At 34.4% G+C, this 19296-nt stretch overlaps 3 protein-coding genes across 14 annotated transcripts in view; all 3 read right to left on the bottom strand.

Annotated features, from left to right (window-relative positions):
• The window catches only part of nphp3 (nephronophthisis 3), a 57161-nt gene extending 48641 nt beyond the window's left edge, over positions 1 to 8520 (bottom strand). Inside the window, exons 1-2 of the mRNA XM_056450115.1 lie at positions 8266 to 8520; positions 2484 to 2873 (exon numbers count right to left, since the gene is read on the bottom strand). Of these exons, the coding sequence (XP_056306090.1) occupies positions 2484 to 2807 (324 nt within the window). The 5' untranslated portion in view covers positions 2808 to 2873; positions 8266 to 8520. The remainder of the gene's footprint in view (positions 1 to 2483; positions 2874 to 8265) is intronic.
• Positions 8521 to 12181: 3661 nt separating this feature from the next.
• si:dkey-96n2.3 (uracil nucleotide/cysteinyl leukotriene receptor) lies at positions 12182 to 13435 on the bottom strand. The gene has a single exon (XM_056450982.1). The coding sequence runs from the start codon at positions 13319 to 13321 to the stop codon at positions 12377 to 12379; it is 945 nt and encodes a 314-aa protein (XP_056306957.1). The 5' UTR covers positions 13322 to 13435; the 3' UTR covers positions 12182 to 12376.
• A 3987-nt stretch (positions 13436 to 17422) lies between these two features.
• si:ch211-285f17.1 (sickle tail protein homolog) overlaps positions 17423 to 19296 on the bottom strand; it is a 301601-nt gene continuing 299727 nt past the window's right edge. For all 12 annotated transcript variants that reach the window (XM_056450184.1, XM_056450187.1, XM_056450189.1 and 9 more), the window contains one exon: positions 17423 to 19102. In XM_056450184.1, the coding sequence (XP_056306159.1) occupies positions 18608 to 19102 (495 nt within the window). In that variant the 3' untranslated portion in view covers positions 17423 to 18607. The remainder of the gene's footprint in view (positions 19103 to 19296) is intronic.

Here is a 19296-nt window from a genome sequence, read left to right as displayed (position 1 = left end):
CAACATCAAAGTCATAACTACAACTAATTTTTGTATATAATAATTTGTATGTGATTTAAAATTGTTAAAAATACAGTAAAACATATTCAGCTTTTTTTTATTATCAAGCAGGTTTTCATTTACAGGTAAAATGGCCCCAAAAAAACTTAGTTCCCAAAAGTTTTTTAGTTTTTCTGCAATATTTATTGCAATATAAATACCATTTTACCAGATGACTTTAATAGTTTGATTATCATTTGCATAAAATTTAATGAGCAAATTTCAATAATTGATAAATACAACAGATTAAAGATACAAATGATATAATTAGTGCTTTACAACTTTCTTAGAAGTCATTATAGTATTCGGCTACAGAAATTGAATAATCAAATGTAAAATAGCACTGTATAGTCTTCATCGAATTAAAAATTCTATACATTTAAACCTTCATTTAATTACAAACTATAAAAATTTCTTGTCTCTAAATGCTTTAAAAACCAGTGGTGTTTAATGTCAGTCCTGGAGGGTCAGTATCTTGCAAAGTTTATCTCCAACTTCCTTCAACACACTTGCCTATATGTTATATACTGTGTCCCAATTCGTATACAGTACGACCTAAATAGTATTTTAAAATAGAATTAGTATGTCCCAAATTGTAGTACGTTGAAATGAGTATGCCAAAGGTTCTCGGATGGTTTACTGTTTCCGCTCAAAATTAAGTGTGGAACCGTCCATACTCTAACTGCAGATATTGCCCACAGTACATTGTGTGTTGGACATGAATTCGACTACAATTACAGACATGGATGAAAAGTGTAAATAAACTACAAACATGATAGACGTGCAAGACCAATCGTCAAGTAGAGAGGCTTCGATTTTTAATTCGCGTTTTCTGTGTTATATTTCATCTGCTACAACAATACTGAACTTCTATAGACGTGTTTGAACATTAATGTCTTAATGCATAATTATCTAAAGTCCTGAGGAGATTTCTCTACATGAAAGACTCGTGAATGGTAGATCATCCTGCTGCTACTTCTCCAATAAGGTAGGAAATTAAATACAACAGAAATGTGGATGATGTGTGGAGGATTGACAGGGCTCATAACTAAGCAACTCAATGATCTATTATTTAGGAAGTAGTATGTCCCAAAGCTTGCATACTCTTTTGTTACACACTCAGAAGTACATATTTTTCCTTCACAAAAAAGTACATACTTTAAGGGCGTAGTATTAGGATGCAGTATAGCTAGAAAGAGCTTGATTAGCTGGTTCAGGTGTGTTTAATTGGGCTTGGAACTAAAATATGCAGGCCACCGGCCCTCCAGGACCGAGTTTGGGCACCCCTGCTTTAAATTTTCCTGAAATCATCACACAATTACAGGCCTTAAAAACACATGCAAATGATAAATTTGAACTCTATTATGGTTATATTTTGTAACTGTGGCTCCTGATGAAAATATCAACTTAACATTGCAGATGACTATTATATGCGCACATTGCAATACCAATGCTGAAACGATATATTGTGCAGCCCTACACTGCATTATAAATTTAGTGAGAATACTAACAACTATTAACATAGTAAGATTGCACAAACTCCATTATAATGATGTTCAATTACTGTTTTTAAAAATAAATTGTAATAATTGTCACAAACCCATTCAAACCTATTTGGCCTAAAAAGCTGCATTTATTTGATAAAAAAATTGAGTAATAATTATGTTAAAATTATGATATATTACTACATTTTAAAATAACTGCTTTATTATTAAATGTAATTTAAAATATCTGTTATTCCAGTGACTTAAAGTTGAAATTTTAACACCATTACTCCAATCTTCAGCATCCTGTGATCTTTCAGATATAATTCTTAAATGATAATGTGTGTCATGGTCAATAAATTGCATAATGTTTCAGAGGAAAGGTAAGATCAGGGGTGCATTTCGGAAAACCATCGTTAGCCATCTAAGGTCGCAAGTTCCGTCATTACAAACATTATTGATTCATTGATTTGGCATTTCCCAAATCCATCATTCCAACAAACATTCGCAAACTGCATCACAAACTTGTACTCTTGTAACTATATCTCTAGAGCTATAGCTAGAAGCATAGTTCCTATGCCCTATTCATTTAGAACAGTCTAACATTTAAACATGGAATGATTCAAAAACCCATTAAATTCATACTCTTAGGTGTAATTTGCTTTCAAATATTTTTACCGTTCAGTTTTAGCGACAATGACATTCCTTTTTGCAGTGCCCTTTGAAAACATTTAAGCCATTTTTAACGCAGCCGTGGCTCATGATGAAAGCTATAAGTGGCCTGTTATTTAAAAGTGGAATTTATGCTGTGTCTTCAAAGCTTGTGAAAACAAAAATATAGCATACGTTAATGCTTTTAATTTATAGTAGATTATTTATTAAGAAACGTATCTGTACTGTATATGACATGGGCCTGTTGCTATACACAAAAAGTCAAGATGATCTTAATCCCTCTCAAACCTGCAGCTCAGCCCGCAACCTCTTGTTCTCCTCATCCAGCTTGGCTTCTTTCTTTTGCATGGAGGTGATTTCATTGTTCTTGCTGACTCGGAAGATCTCGTAGTCTTTCCTGAGGCGCTCATACTCCGCTGCATACTCCAGTTCCACAGATCCGGTGGATTTGAAGCTGGCTCCAATGACACGAGGTCCACGGCGAAAGGAGCTCCGCAGCAGGCGTGCCTTTGGCTTCACCTCCACTGGTATCTCGCATGCTTCTCCACCTTCGCCACCATACGCATCTTCAATCACCTCACCAGGGCTCACCAGAGAGGATGCCGTACCCATAACGACTGATAAGAGGTGTCACAGAGATAACAGTCGCCAAACCGCATTGTAGGCTAAATGATGGTTCTGTTGAAAACATGAAACATAAACATCACTGACATGCTAAATCATTTATGTAGGCATACAAAACACATTCGAGCTGAAGTGCTGCAGTGCTTGACAATATATATCATTATATACTCTGGATGATGTCATGGTGGCGCAGTGAGCAGCACGATCGCCTCACAGCAAGAAGGTCACTGGTCCGAGGCCCGGCTGGGTCAGCTGGTAATTTCTGTGTGGAGTTTGCATGTTCTCCCCGTGTTCGTGTGGGTTTCCTCCAGGTGCTCCGGTTTCCCCCACAGTCCAAAGACATGTGGTACAGGCGAATTGGGTAAGCTAAATTGTCCGTAGTGTATGTGAGTGAATGAGAGTGTATGGATGTTTACCAGTAATGGTTTGCAGCTTGAAGAGCATCCAAACGTATGAAACATATGTTGGATAAGTTGGTGGTTCATTCCGCTGTGTGATTGTGTAAGGATTTAAAGCATTCATTAACAAGAAATTATAATGTTTTTAGAACGATTAATTGCATTTAAGTACATATACACACACAATGAAAACTACATTTTTATTTTACATTTGATTACACAATTTGTGTCAAACATTGTTGTTGTTTTTTCATTTATATCTTTGCTCTTATTTTATCAATACTTTTGATTGGTTTATTATATTTAATGAAGTTGCACTCTACAAAATCATCATAATCAATGTAAAATTATGTCAGTTCTTTCCAAAGCTATTCATTTCATCTAGTGAAATTATATACAATAATCGCAATATGTATCACATAAAAATAAAATATCGAAACGTCAGTTTTTCCAGTATCGTGCAGCCAGCCCTAATGCATAAAAAACAGCCTGATATCACGAGAAAACGTAAGTATTTTACGTTTTATCAGTTTAGTGGCTAATTCGTACGAATTTATACGAGTTCAGTCGTATGAAATTGTACGATTTTAAAAAGGAGGTGTGGCACCTAACCCCACCCTTAAACCCAAACGTCATTGGGGGATGAGCAAATCATACTAAATTGCACAAATCAGATCATACGAATTCTAAATCAAAAATTTACGAATTGCCGTGAGATTGTGTTGTAAAAACCACAAAATGAAAATTTTGCCCTCTTTTATCTACCCTTGTTGTTCCAAAACGGTATGAAATGTGTACATATTATAAACAAAAATAAATAATTTTTTAATCAAATTTCAAAGACTTCTGTCCATCTACAATCTATTCCAAAACTTTTGATGAACTCTTGATCAATAAGAGATCAAACATAAATCCACATGAATCAAGTGGCATTATCTCAACATGTAGCAATTGATACCTCAAGGATCATAGGTAGGGCCAGACAGAACATTTTTGGCTATTTCTAAGCAGAATTTTGTGAAAAATCTGCGGTTTTATGCAGAATGATTTTGTGATTATTGCAATTAAAAACTTAATATATGAAATCAAACATAATACCTTTTTAACTGTTATTTATGTGCACAATGCAAATCCCATTAGACCCACTTATTTGGTAAACAAAACATATAATATATCTACTAAAAGACAGAACATACTACTTTACAAACTGTATTGTAAATAAATCAAATAAACATTTTTATAATAGTCAATAATATTACTGAAATTAAAAAACTGAATAAATATACATTTACACAAGTAATCAAAAAAATTTGAGTAAATCTTTGGATTTCTGTGCATGCAGATTCAGTGTTGGTCTACTCATAGGACCACTGTATTACAAATTCATCAATATAACTGATAAAATGGTTTTATTTATGGATTTCAACTCTGGATTATTGGAAATGGACAAAATAACAAACATTCTTATTTCATTTGGAAAGTACCACATCCACAAATCAAAATGTATGCTTACTGTACCAAATTGTAAACTATTTTTTATTGATCAAATTTTTTTTATGATTAACAGACTTCTATCCAGAGTCATACCAAAGCTATTAAGATATCCAAACTGCTGAAAAAAATATTTAATGAACATGATTCTTTTTTGTTGTTAATTCCCTTGTATGCTGTTTTATGTAATTCTCTATTCCCGTTTAATCAAAAATAAAAAATAAAAATACTCATAGGACCATTACTTATCTCCATCTACACATTATTAATAGAATGTGGCATTCAGAAACAATGTTTTTCCCTTCACCGATGTGCTGATGATGTGTTATTCAAGCCTGATGATCCAATTGTGGCTGCTCATATCAGCTTGACTGTCAGATCTTTCTTGACTGATCTGATGAAGGAACGTCAACTTTATCTCAAGTTCTACAGAGACAAAACTGCTGATAATTTTGAGTAAACCAACATTTAATCACAACTTTCCAATTCACCTATAGGCACATAAATCCTAATTCCTTCCAGGATAGTACGGAAGTCCTATAAGACCATGCATTAAAATATTGTTTTCTCATGATCCCGACTTACGTTTCTCGTGATCTTGACATAACAAAAAGTTGTTATGTCATGATCACGACTTATGTTTCTCGTGATCTCTTTTATTTTATTTCATTTATAAGGGCAACAGTTTATTTAGCAAAAAAGGACCATCCACATCATAAGCTACTAGTCAGCCCACTGTTCTGAAAACATCTGAAAAACAAATCGCTTATACACCAACATACAAGCATGCTAAAGACCTGAAAGGTGTTGTGGCTTACTTTATATCTAAATAAAAGAAAGATATCCAAAGATGCATTTTCAAGTTCTAAAGAAATCAGTATTTTAGAAAATATGAAGACAGCTAATTCATTTAAATTATTTAGCCTGACATGTTTACGGTTCCAAAATATTTGAAAATGTTTCTTAAAACAAAATATATTGTATTCAATGGGGAAAAATGTTGTTTTAAAATCCAGGCATAAACTAACATATTTTAGATCAGTAATCACAATACCCTGATATTTTATCGAGGGTTATCATACCATCAGAATCTTATACCAGCCCATGCCTAAACCAGGGCTGCCCAAACTGGAGGGTCAATGTCCTAAAGAGTTTAGCTCCAACCATATACCTGAACCCACAAATAAGGCTCTTACTAGTCAAAGGGGCCAGTGTCCTGCAGACTTTAGCTTCAACTTGCCTCAACACACCTGCACTAATGTTTCTAGAAAGCCTAGTAAGAGCTTGATTAGCTGGCCCAGGTGTGTCTGATTGGGGTTGGAACTAAACTTTGCAGGACACAGGCCCTCCAGGACTGAGTCTGGGCACCCCTGGTTTAGACATGGGCTGGTGTAAGACTCTGACGGTATGATAACCCTGGATAAAAAAAATCACAGTATTGTGATTACTGATCTAAAATATGTTACTTTTAAATACCTAGGTTAAAAAACAACAAACCTTTTTCCTATTGGACACCAGAGATGTATAGCAACGAAGTAGAACTACTTCACTACTGTAATTAAGTGCTAAAAGGCTGTATCAGTACTCTGCTGGAGTATTTTTTTTTCTCCTACTTCCACTTTTACTTCATTACATATTTTCGATGAATTTAATACGTTTACTCCGATAGATTTTTTGCATGCTGCATAGTTACTCATTACAATTATGAAAATGTTACGAATCATTCCAAACTCAAATTATCAATGCCAGAACAGCAGATGGCTCTGTCACAGGTTTGAATAAGCTGGCTCGTCATCATTCAGATGATCAAAGACGACAGCACTGCTTGCCTGCATTGAGAGCACTTTAGTTTGTTTTCGACATGGAAAACCCAAAAATTTCACCTTTAACTCCTTCACTTTCAACTGTTCATGGCGATGAGGAAGAAGACCACCCATGGCCCTATTTAGAGTCCATGTTTGCATTTATCGGCGAGAAAGACAATTCATATAGCATGAAGTGCATACTCTGTCTCCCAAAAGATTATAAAATAATGGCCTTCAAAAATTCACAGTCGAATCTGAAGAAATAATAATATAAAATAATACTTTAAAATAATATAATACACAAAACACAGCAGTTTAAGCTATCTATAAGCGCTAGATAAGTTAAATTTAGCTACCCGCGGTTCATAACATGCTGCAATGTTCACTTGACGTTAACTAGCTGGCTATCATGAAGGCTGTGTCACACTGAATGGTGTTTTTGACCTATATATATATATATATATATATATATATATATATATATATATATATATATATAAAATAAATCGTAAACCATGTTTCTTTTTGTTCTGCTTAATCACGTGCCCCAAAAAAGATTTTTAAAATAAATTGACTTGTTTCTTTAATAATTACATAACACAATACTTGTACTTTTAGTATTTGAGTAGTAAATTTTAAAATAAACTATTTGCAATACTTAAGTACAAAAAATGTTGAATACTTTAGTACTTCCACTTAAGTACGGTGCTTAAAGAGCACTTCAACTTCCAGTTAAGTCACTTTTTTTGATAGAGCACTTGTACTTTTACTCAAGTCTGGGTCTCTAGTACTTTATACTTCTCTGTTGGACACGATATATTTTATTACACCTGCACTGATGTTTCTAGAAAGCCAAATAAGGGCTTGATTAGCCAGCCCAGGTGTGTCTGATTGGGGTTGGAACTAAACTTTGCAGGACACAGGCCCTCCAGAACTCCAGGTTTGTGCACACCTAATCTAAACTCACTACTTCAGAGCCCTCCAGAAAATTGTTCATTGTAATTTCTGCCATAAAATGCACAAAATCCCTTTCAAAGATTTACATGGACTGTTTCCTGCTAGTAGAATTACTTGTCTGTCTGTCTCAACTCTTGCAGCTTTCAATGAATGGTTAATGATACATCCTTTTTTATGTATACTCCTATTATTACTAGCAAATACGGTTTTATTAACTTGTCTTGTCATACTGTTGCTCTGTTGTAAATCGTGTTAACTGTTAATTCTATATTACCTCATGTAACAGTCCCTTTGGATGGGGAAAAAAGTGTCTAAATATAAATATTTAAGTTTCTGTTATTGAAAAAAAATCGTTTAGAAAGTCCTTAGCAATTTAGTCATGGATATTTTTCCTACTTATGGATATCTTTATTTGTAAATATTAAAATAATTTGTAAGTTACAACAATAAGCTTGGGCACTTCATGGTGGTGATGTTTGTAGAAGTTGTCTATTTATAACATAAAAACATGGTCAGAAATTATATATTGTTTCTTGATGCGTTCACAAAACGTGTTTGTATTCTGAATTCGTGCTTAAATGTGCAACATTACTTCGTGTCTCATGACAGACAATATATTTAAATGAACAGTTATCAAAACTTCTAGATAAGTTATGCAAACATCCAAACATGTTTATTTGGTATGACGTGCCATTAGGTAAAGGCTCTATTTTACAGTACACCAAAATCAAACACATGATCGACGTTTATTGATAATATTTGACAATATATGGCATATTTTAATATAAACTTCACCTTAAACGCTGGTCTTAAAATCCCGTGGTCATCCTGGAGACGATAAGTGAGACGTTCCCCAAAGGAGTGAAGAAAAATACTCCACCCAACCGAAAAAACGAAGGAGCTCCAAGACGATGAACTTGGTGAAAACTGATTTTAAAACCCAAAATACAAATCAATAGGAATCTCTTTCATAAACTTTGCTGGTATATCAGGCAGAAAGGTAAACAAATCTTATAGATGTACACGCTTTTCCACAACTTGTTCCTGACAACCGCGTTACTAGGCACGCCTTCTTCTACGGGTCTACAATGAGACCAAAAAGTTTCCCTGAAGCCTTTTGAGGAAGTGCAAATCTGCAGCCAGACACTTTTAGAAGTAAGCTACAACCCAGCTGTGTGTCTCAGGTTAATTGAAATGTATTTACTTTAAAACAATATAGTAGTCATACCTTAAATGTGATTTTAGAAGCTATTCTTTTGTTTAAAACTGTACGTTTCTGAATTTGAAGTTTGTTACAGTGAGGATAGTGAGATTTCTCATTAAGACAATATTGCTTTACAGGAGTCCTGCCTGGTTTTTGAGAGCTGTGGATAGGGTTTCATCACATTCATCTGACACATTTAGTCACATTTATTTGTTGTAGAGGGCTTCACCAGGTCGTATTCTAGCAGAATCTTGTGCTCCAGACTGCTTTGAACATGTATAGATTGATGTGGCTATGAATAGAGGCAAGGAAATATACAGTGCTCAGCATATATGAGTACACCCCTCACAAATCTCTCAATTAAATTAATAGTTTCTATACGATGTTTTAAAGTATTATATTCATGCATATACATTAGATTAGTCAGTACTGAATGCCGATCTGGAGTTATTTTAACAAAATAACTTAAGATAACGGTCCAAAAAATTGTAGCCCATATTTTAGGGAGAGATATGAAATGAAATTGTAAAAAAAAAAAAAGCAAAAAGCAAAAAATAAATAAAATTTGGTTGACATTTCGTAGTTTGTAATTTATTTTTGCTATATTTTGCATGAATTTAAATGCATTATCTTTCTATTTCTAAAGATGTTCGGTAACTAAAATATTATTTTAATGATTATATATATTTAATAAATCTGTTTTGTTAATGTGCCAAAATATATTACATATATTCACTGAGAAATGGATAAAAATATAAATTTTGCTCAGTGTATCATAAGGGGCCACATTCGTTTGGTTTTGTCTGTATGTTTATTTACTTACAAAATGCATCATGTCCTTCATAAGAACTGTTTCATCAGGTACCACAGTAATAATAGGTTTTTGACTCAAAGTGCAAATGGTTTTGCTTTATAATAACTCAGTGTTTCGTCAGGGGCCCTATTAAGTAGATTTTTGTCTCCATATGTATTTTAATTCTCAAAATAGTTGTTGACTTGCATTTAATGAACCATCAAAGACTTTAGTTTCTTCAAACAACATAAATATCTTCTGTAGTGTCCTGCTGAATAAAGTCACCTACTGTACATTTTGGGTAAAGTCCACCATCTTTACAACACGGCCAGTGCATTTAATAGGGTATATGCACACGCACTTTTAATTTCAGTCAGCCAGCCCCGGGGCTTCTAGTTAATTGTCATCCCATAAAAAAAAAAAAAAAATCACAGGGTTTAAGATCTGAGTTAGTATTTTCAATAGAAGTTCTGCACTAGCCTGCATTTTGCAAATGATGGCACCTCCGAATAATAAGTCTCTTTTTTGATATATATATTTTATTGATATATATATTTACAAAATTGATGCTGTAATAGGAACCTTTTGTAGATTGAAAATAATCACATAAAGCTTTCACCGTTCATTATTTGCTATATATTATAGTATATGCATTAGTTGTGCATATACTATAGCATACAGTTATTATTAATTGCTAAAGTTAAAAACGTCTTATTTTCAGATGTGCATGATGATTATTAAGCAAATTGATTTTTTAAAAGAAAATACAATCAATTCAATCAATATTAAATATGTATTATCGGCAAATGGACAAAAGTATGGTTTAAATATTGGCAAAGTGTATTATTGTTTTAATAAAAAAGTATACAGTCTATATACTGTAGTCCTTATTTAATCCAACAGGAAGTCATTCTTATTATTTAAATACACCTAACAAGATTTTTGGGAATATATTTCACAGTTTTACTGATTGAAAAATCATTTTAATGCACAGAAAAGAAAGAGAGAGAGAAAAAAATAAAGCTGTATTGCAATGTATTACACATACAAACACTTACAAACACTGTGACATATACAAAACATTGATGAATGATAAATTAGTTATTTAATATATTAAAAATATTGACACAAAAAAGGTAAGTAGAGCTAAACCTGTCATACCTCTAAAGTTGAAGACAAATTTATTATTCTTCCTGTGCCATATTATTTATTTTTCATATATTTGCCAGTTGAGCAAGAGTGTTGTTTTTTTGTTTTTGTTTTTTTGCAACAAAGCAGTGAATTCTTTTTCTTTTTTAAATATTTCCCAAATGATGTTTAATAGAGCAAGGATATTTTCACAGTGTCTGATAATATTTTTTTCTTCTGGAGAAAGTCTTATTTGTTTTATTTCAGCTAAAATAAAAGCAGTTTTAAATTTTTTATGGTCGTTTTAAGGTCAAAATTATTAGCCCCTTTAAGCAAATTTTTTTTTTCAACGGTCTACAGAACAAACCATCGTTATACAGTAACTTGCCTATCCTAACCTGCCTAGTTAACCTATTTAACCTAGTTAAACCTTTAAATGTCACTTTAAGCTGTATAGAAGTGTCTTGATGAGTTATTAAAACTATTATGTTTAGAACTATTATGTTTATATATATATAATACACACTACCTGACAAAAGTCTTGTCGTCTGACTCAGTTGTAGAAGCACAAATAATAACTTGACTTCTATTTGATCATTTGGAAAAGTGGCAGTGGCAGAAGGTAGATTTTGTTTTCCAATGAATCATCTGTTGAACTGCATCACAAATACTGCTGAAGACCTATTAGAACCTGCATGAACCCAAGATTCTCATAGAAATCAGTCAAGTTTGGTGAAGGAAAATCATGGTTTGGCATTACATTCAGTATAAGGGCCTGCGAAAGATCTGCAGAATGGATGGCAACATCAACAGCCTGAGGTATCAAGACATTTGTGCAGCCCATTACATTACAAACCACAGGAGAGAGCAAATTCTTCAGCAGGATAGCGCTCATTTTCATATTTCAGCCTTCACATCAAAGTTCCTGAAAGCAAAGGAGGTCAAGGTGCTCCAGGATTGGCCAGCTCAGTTACCCGATATGAACATTATTGAGCATGTCTGGGGTAAGATGGAGGAGCCATTGAAGATAAATTCAAAGCTTTCTTTGCCCTTCCAGATGATTTTATTAATAAGTTATTTGAGTCATTGCAAAGATGTATGGATGTAGTCGTCCAAGCTCATAGGAGTCATACAATATTAATTCTTTTTCCACTGCACCATGACTTTATATTCTATACTGTACATTATTTCTGTTAAATCACAAGACTTTTGTCTAAGCAAAGTCAGACCTTTCTGTCCTAATTAAATAATTAAAAATCAAGGCATTATCTTATTTTATTTTGGTCAATTAAATGTAATCTAGAGGCCTTTACCTTTCATATAAGCCACTTCTGACACCAAATGGTCAACTAGAAGTCAAGTTATTATTTGTTGTTCCTAAAACTTGGATAGGCGACAAGACTTTTGTCAGGTAGTGTGTGTGTTTAAAAAAAAAATAAAATAAATAAATATTATAATAATTCTATATATATAAGCAAAGACAAAAAATTGAGTTATGATGATAAACAATGTTTAATATCTCTGTCCCTTGAAAATGTCTCTACATTGAACTGCACTTCAAGAATTAAAATTTCACATGAGGGGTAATAACGTTATCATTTGAGAAATTCTCAACTCTAAATACGAGTTCCACATTTGTTGAGGATAGAATCTTTGTGCTAGTTGTCTGAATGTGATGAACGTCGTGCAGTTCTTTCACTTTAACTCATGTGCTACAGATGCTGAGTTTCGTTATGCCTGACAGCTAACAGAGAAGATGTCAAGAGACCTTTCCAGTCTGATCATGTGGTGGATTGCTCATATTTGGGGCTTTTTCCACAGAGCTGCAGCAAGGTCTCTTGATAATTTTTAGCCAGAAAGAAGTACATGACAGGATCCAACACGCCACTGATGCATGTCAAAGCTGAGGTAATACGATTTCCCAGATACAGCATTTGTCTTTCAGATTCTGACCTTGACATGTCATCATGCTGTTTGATAAAAAACAATCTGTGAATGTGATACGGCACGAAAGCAATCACAAAGTTGACCACCGTAAGTACAATCATTCTCATGGCCTTACGCTGAGCTGGCGTCTGTTCTTGAAAAGTCATTTGTTTGACCCTCCAATATATCAGAATATAAGAAACACTCAAAATAACCAAAGGAACGAGGAATGAAACAGCAACTGACACCAGTGCTCCAGTGGGATTCGAAGACGTCTCTATGTATAGCTTTTCACATACTGTCACGTTCTGCCATTCTCTAATCACTTGGTTTCTGGAGAACAGGACGGGCATCATAGAGATGGTCACCATGACCCACAGGACCGCACAGACCACATTGGAATTCCTGGTCTTTCGCAGATTTTTAGCTTTGTGCGGTAAAATGCAAGCCAACAATCGATCCGCGCTAATGCAGGCCATAAAGTACATGCTGCAGTAGAGGTTGACATAAAACAGGAAGCCCACTACACGACAAGCTGCTTCGCCAAGAGGCCAATGACAGTCAGACAGGTGATAGATCACTCGCATGGGGAGCACTAATATGTAGGACATGTCCGCTATTGCCAGGTGCTTCAGATACACTTTGGAAGGAGTTTTGGTGGTGTTGCGATGGCAGAACACCCATAGTGCCAGAGCATTGCTTGGGACTGAGAGGATGAAGACGAGCATGTAGAAGATTGCAAGCAGGATGTTCTCTGTGTGAGAGCTCAGGTAAATCCCCACTTCGGAGTGATTCGACATGGTCTGTCCTTCGAGAGGTTGAGCTGCTGAGTCAAAATAAGTATCAGACAGACTTTAGCTATGTTACTTTCTTAAGAACTAAACAATGTTATTGAAAGTTAGTGTGTGTGTGTGAATTAGGGCTGCACAATATATTGTTTCATTATCGATATAGCAATGCATGCATTCGCAATAGTCACATCGCATAGATCTGCAATGCTGAGTTGACATTGCAGTGTAATTTTTACATTTACATATACAAAACAATAAAGAATGCAAGGTTTATGTAACTTTTACCTTTGATTCATTGCATGTATCTATGCTTGTAATCTGTTTATTACATTTTGTGCACTATTCACTGCCCTATTATCATGCTAATCAACCTAAATTAATACATTTGGTAACACTTTTTAAGGATCAATTCTCATTATTATATGGTGGCTGAGAGAGCTTAATGCGCTGCAGTTTTAAGAAAACACATGCAATTACAAAAACACCAGCAAATTAAGATCAGTTTGACAACACACGTGCTGCAAATTCTTACAACACAAACAACTGAAAAAAACGTGCTGCATTTTGTCACAACATAAGCAACTGAAGAAATGCGCTGCATTTTGTCACAACACTAACAACTTTAATAACACAACATTTCAGTTAATCATCAATTAGGCTAATAATTTACAAAAGACAACAGAATCGTGTAATCAGGATATTAAAATTCTCACATTTCAAAAGACCACCAACAACTTCACCGAGCAACATTCACGGCATAATAACACATATCTTTCTTAAAACATTTCCATTGTGTTACATTGATATTTGCAAGTGTTGTGACAAGATGCAGCATGTGTCTTCAGTTGTTTGTGTTGTGACAAAATGCAGCGCGTTTCTTCAGTTGTGTTGTGAGAATTTGCAACACATGTTCTGTCAAACTGATGAAGATCGTTTCTTAAGCTTCTCGTTAAGCTCTCTCAGGCACCGTACTATTATCTAGTTGCTAGGTTATTAAGATATTGGCTGCTGCGTAGTACTTTTAAAGCACATATTCTGTATGATCTTATTCTGCATCCCTAATCCTACCCAATACCTAAACTACCTGTATACCTATTAATAAGGCGCAAATTAAGAGTTTATTTAGCAAAAGTCATAATGGATTGCTAAGAGTTGAACCTTAAAATAGTGTGACTAAAAATTATTTCTAAATAGATAAAGATCTAAATATGTATTTGTATGTGTATATATGTATATATATGTGGCATTTCTTCCAATTAAATCTGTCTTATCTAATCTAATACTGTTTTATTATTATGTAAAACAACATACAACAATTAGTTGACTTAAGAAGAGTAAAACTGTTGTCTTAATTATTCAGTAAATAAATCAGAATCTGAAAGAGCTTTATTGCCAGGTATGCTCACACATACGAGGAATTTGTTTTCGTGACAGAGCTATACAGTGCAACAGACTTACAGAGACAGGACAAAAAACAGATAATAAATGTATTTTTAAAACAATGTGCCTAATTCAACAAATTGTCAAATTAACAGTTCCAAGTGACAATTACTAAGTTTTAAGTCAACTGAAGCTGAATTTTCTCACTTTGTTAAGTAACTAATCACATTTTACAGTTCCAGAGTATAAATATAAATTTACATATATTTTTACATTCTGAACTTAGACATAAAATCAGTGCTAAATGAAATGTACAGCCAGTTATATAGATTTGTTATAGATTTATATAGTCCAAATTGTCAAAACCTATTCAGGGTGAGAACAGGCAATAATAGCAATTAAGTAATTATTCAATATAAATTATATGATTAAATATCATGTAGTACTAAATTAATTGGAAATCTTGTAGCATATTTTAAAGCTAAGTCAGAAAATCAGTGCTAAATAAAAAGAAAAATCAGTCTCACTAACGTTATTAAAAGAAAAAAAAGAAAGCAAACATTAATATCATAATTAATATTTATGTTATTTGAAAATAGTAATGGGTACTTACAGATTTAGAGACTGAAGCATCCAGTGCATTGACTTAAAGATAAATGAATGACCTTTTTTGGCTGTAGACCAACTCAGCTGAATGTTGAGTAGTATGAATGCTCATATCAGTTCCTGTTTTAGTCATACGCTTCCATTTCAGCAGGGTGTAGGTGGTATGTACAGAAATTACATGATCAATTCCTAAAACAGAACCAGTTTTTTACATCCCTATTAACGCATATCACCCCCTGCTGGAGTCTTTGCGTGCTGCATCATGTGATGAAAACAACTTCATAAGGGAAGCTTGGGATCGTTCAAATTTGCAGAGATTGAACCCATATAGCAAAATTTCTCTGGCCCACACAATCAGCTTTTGCTTGGCCCACATGCCATAGCGAATTAAAGTGCATGACTGGACCAAGTCTGGCTTCCTTACAAGGCCAAACATCGACCATATCTGGGCCAAGCCTCAGCCAGATTAATAACCCATAACTGGGCCTGAACTGGGCCAGATATGTTGTCATGACTGCAATGAATTTGATAAACCCATAAAGCATTTCGCTTTATGGCCACACTTTTTCTTGAAGCGACCTGATTGGTAAAAATGTTTCTTTACTCAAAGATCATTAAAATGTGTTTTAAAAGTGGGTTAAGATAGGCCAAACTTATGTGGCCCAAACATAAATGTTAAACATCGGGGCCAAATATTACATTTGATATCTGGCCCAAGTCTAGTGTGTCGTCTTAAAGAAGGTGCTACTTCTGCCAAACCTGGGCAATGTTTGGCCCAAATGCTGTATGTTAGTGCCGGACGAATGCCTGCTATGCCACTTTTATGCCAAATCTGGGCCAGAATTCTTTGCTACCTGGGAAGACATTATCCAAGATTAATCTTAAAGCAAGTACATGATCAGACATTGTTTAATGTGCTTAACCCATTCACAAAAGTTAACTCATTACAAGCAATGTTGGTTAATCAGATTGCATTTTCTCAATACTAAATAGTAGCCTAAAGTAACACATTCTTTTTTATTTTCAATAAAACATCTGTTTTACTCCTTCAAAAAAGGTCCCCTTGTTGAAAAAAAATTTTTTTTTTTCAATATTCTGAAATATTCGGAAAGGTTTTATCATTAATTATGCTCTTCATGTAACCAGTAACGAAAGGTATGTTCGAGCTGCTCCTTCAACTTGATGCACATTCACATTTGCCTGAGGGATTATTTACTTTACGTTTCTCGTTTAGTGTAAAATGGCCTTATTTGTGGAAAAATTTAAGTTTATTATTGTTGAAAAAGTCAGCTCCGGCCAGAAAGTAATGCAAAATTAACGCAACATACTTTTGCATGATTTGCTAATGAAATTTGAATGTTATGGCAATTAAACGATAGACTGTAAACTTTCCCCTATTAAAATCTAATTGTAATGCTTCTAGAAAATTGTAGAATATATGACACAATGGAAGAGACACGGTGGCTCAGTGGTCAGCACTGTCACATCACAGCAAGAAGATCGCTGGTTCGAGTCCACCTGGGCCAGTTAGCATTTCTGTGTGGAGTTTGCATGTTCTCCCCGTGTTGCCGTGGGTTTCCTCTGGGAGCTCCGGTTTCCCCCAGAGTCCAAAGACATGCGGTATAGGTGAACTGAATGAACTAAATTGGACGTAGTGAATGTGTGAGAATGTGAGAGTGTATGAGTGTTCCCCAGTACTGGGTTGCAACTGGAAGGGCATCCGCTGTGTAAAACATATGCTGAATAAGTTGGCGGTTCATTCCGCTGTGGTGACCACTGATGAATAAAATGACTAAGCTGAAGGAAAATTAATGAATGAATGATTATGACACAATGATTATATGCATTACTAAAGTGACCAGTGAGTGTGTCATAAAATTAGTGTCAACGTTATTAGAACTACCACTACACATGCTATAATACAGTAAATAAATGGGATCTATGAATTAACACAATGTGCGCAATTTTCTACAGTGTTTTAAAAAAATAAATAAATAAATAAAAATAAATAAATCTGTGGATTCTTGTTGAAATGTTTGACTGGTGTACAGCCTGTGTAAAGGTATACAAGAAAATATAAAAGTGGAAAAAAGGAAAGAAAATAAAACACAAGTCAGCTGGAACTATCTGCCAAAATGTTTAATAGAAGCACTTGCAGTGGAGAAACCATAGGCAAGAGGCCATGTGAACAACAAGCATGCAGAACTTTATTGATTTAAGACCTACACTCTTTTTGCACAGATTGTGTTTGCAATTAAAGCTATACAAAACCAAAGGAAACATTTTTTTTTTATTTACAAAACGGTCTGTGCAAGCATGATTTTCTTCTATTACATTCTCTCTCTCTCTCTACAGTCTTAATATAGGCATGCATAGAAATAAACTTTGGTACAATATGTTAACAAAACTAAAGACAATCTCTGAAATAGAGAAGTTACAGTATGTACATATGAAGAGCAATTTTATCAATCACTACAATTTTTTTAGTTTACATTTAGACATCAATACTCGTTAATTTAAGAGCAACATACTGTATGAGCGAATCAAGGATTTTCAATAGGTTAAGCCTGGTTTAACCTATCCTGAATATACTGTACATAGTATCTAACACAGTATATATATTTAGTCAGTTGTAAGGATGTAATTTCAAACTTTGGCAAATAGGCACAACTACAGAAAATACAGACAAATGTTCACTGCAAAACTGTTGTCAGTTAATAATTCTAAATCTTAAAGACATTGGCAGTGCATAAAAGAAAGAAATAAAACAGACACAATGTTTGTCATTTTACGATAACAAGTTAGTATACGTACAGTACTTTTTTCCCTGGTTGTCGCTACAACCAATGTTTAAAAAAAATGCTAAATAAAAATTATCTACAATCATTAGAAGACCCAAAAACATTGTTTACATTTCACTATTTTAAATCAAATACTTTTAGTCTCTCTTTATCTTGTATGAAAAATAAATATTCTTTTCAAATGAAGTGCTCTGTAAAATCCTTAATCAAGAGCCTGCTCTCTGCAGTTAAACTAGATTCTCTTTTACTTCTCAAAATAAACCAGTTTATCTTTTTATATGTTGGTACTTTGCAGAGGTTGAAGTTTAAAACACCAAATAATGGATGATGGCCATTTAGTTGAAGAGAAAATAATAACATGCAATAGCCATGCCAAAACAATGTTCACTTTGATACAACATCATCTGCTTGAACAAGTAAAATCAACAACTTAAAAGGAAGTCTAAGCAAATCAGGAGTAAACACCTCATTGAGAGATAAACAAATGGTTGCAAAGCAGCGAAGCATTCTATGCAGCATCCTTAGCGGCAGTTACCGTTGGGATAGCTGATTTACCGGCACTTCCGTTGTGCGGCCGACTGTAGCTGTTGAAGCTGGGTGTGTGAATGGTACGGATACTCTTCGCACTCTGACTCAACATAGTCGGGGACAAAGGGGAGTGGGAACAGGAGGAGGAAGAAGAAGTGGAGGGTCGACCATTTTGTGTCTGCGTGGGAATAGAGAGGCCTTTAGTGCTGTGAGTGGGAGGGGCATATTTTAAAGAACCATTAGAAATAGAGGGGATGTGGGAAGAGGGGGTGGAACTGGATCGAGGAGGAGGGATAGAGGATTTGCTGGTGGGAAGGGAAGAAGATAAAGGAGAAGAAGAATTAACATTATTAGTAGAATCAGACTGGGACAAGCTTTTTCCAGTACTAGTGGAAAAAGCGGGAATTTTAGAAGCAGGCACAGTAGGAGAAGTGGATTTGGGATCTCCTCCAGATCTCTTAGCACTTCCATTAGCCTGCAAACAAAGATGCCAAAACACACTGATTGTCAACAAAACGATCTCAAATTACGCAAAATATCTAAGCATGTTTAAAGTCACACTACTGGGATCTACAGTTAATCATGAAAGCTTATCAAAGACATGGAAACTACATACATGTAAATGACAGTACTAAAGGCACACACACAAAACTATCTGTCTTCAGAGTC

The sequence above is a fragment of the Danio aesculapii genome, chromosome 24, assembly GCF_903798145.1.
Source record: "Danio aesculapii chromosome 24, fDanAes4.1, whole genome shotgun sequence".
In the NCBI taxonomy this organism is placed as follows: Eukaryota; Metazoa; Chordata; class Actinopteri; order Cypriniformes; family Danionidae; genus Danio; species Danio aesculapii.
The sequence above is the reverse complement of the archived record's forward strand: the minus strand, read 5'-3'. Positions and strand labels throughout refer to the sequence as shown.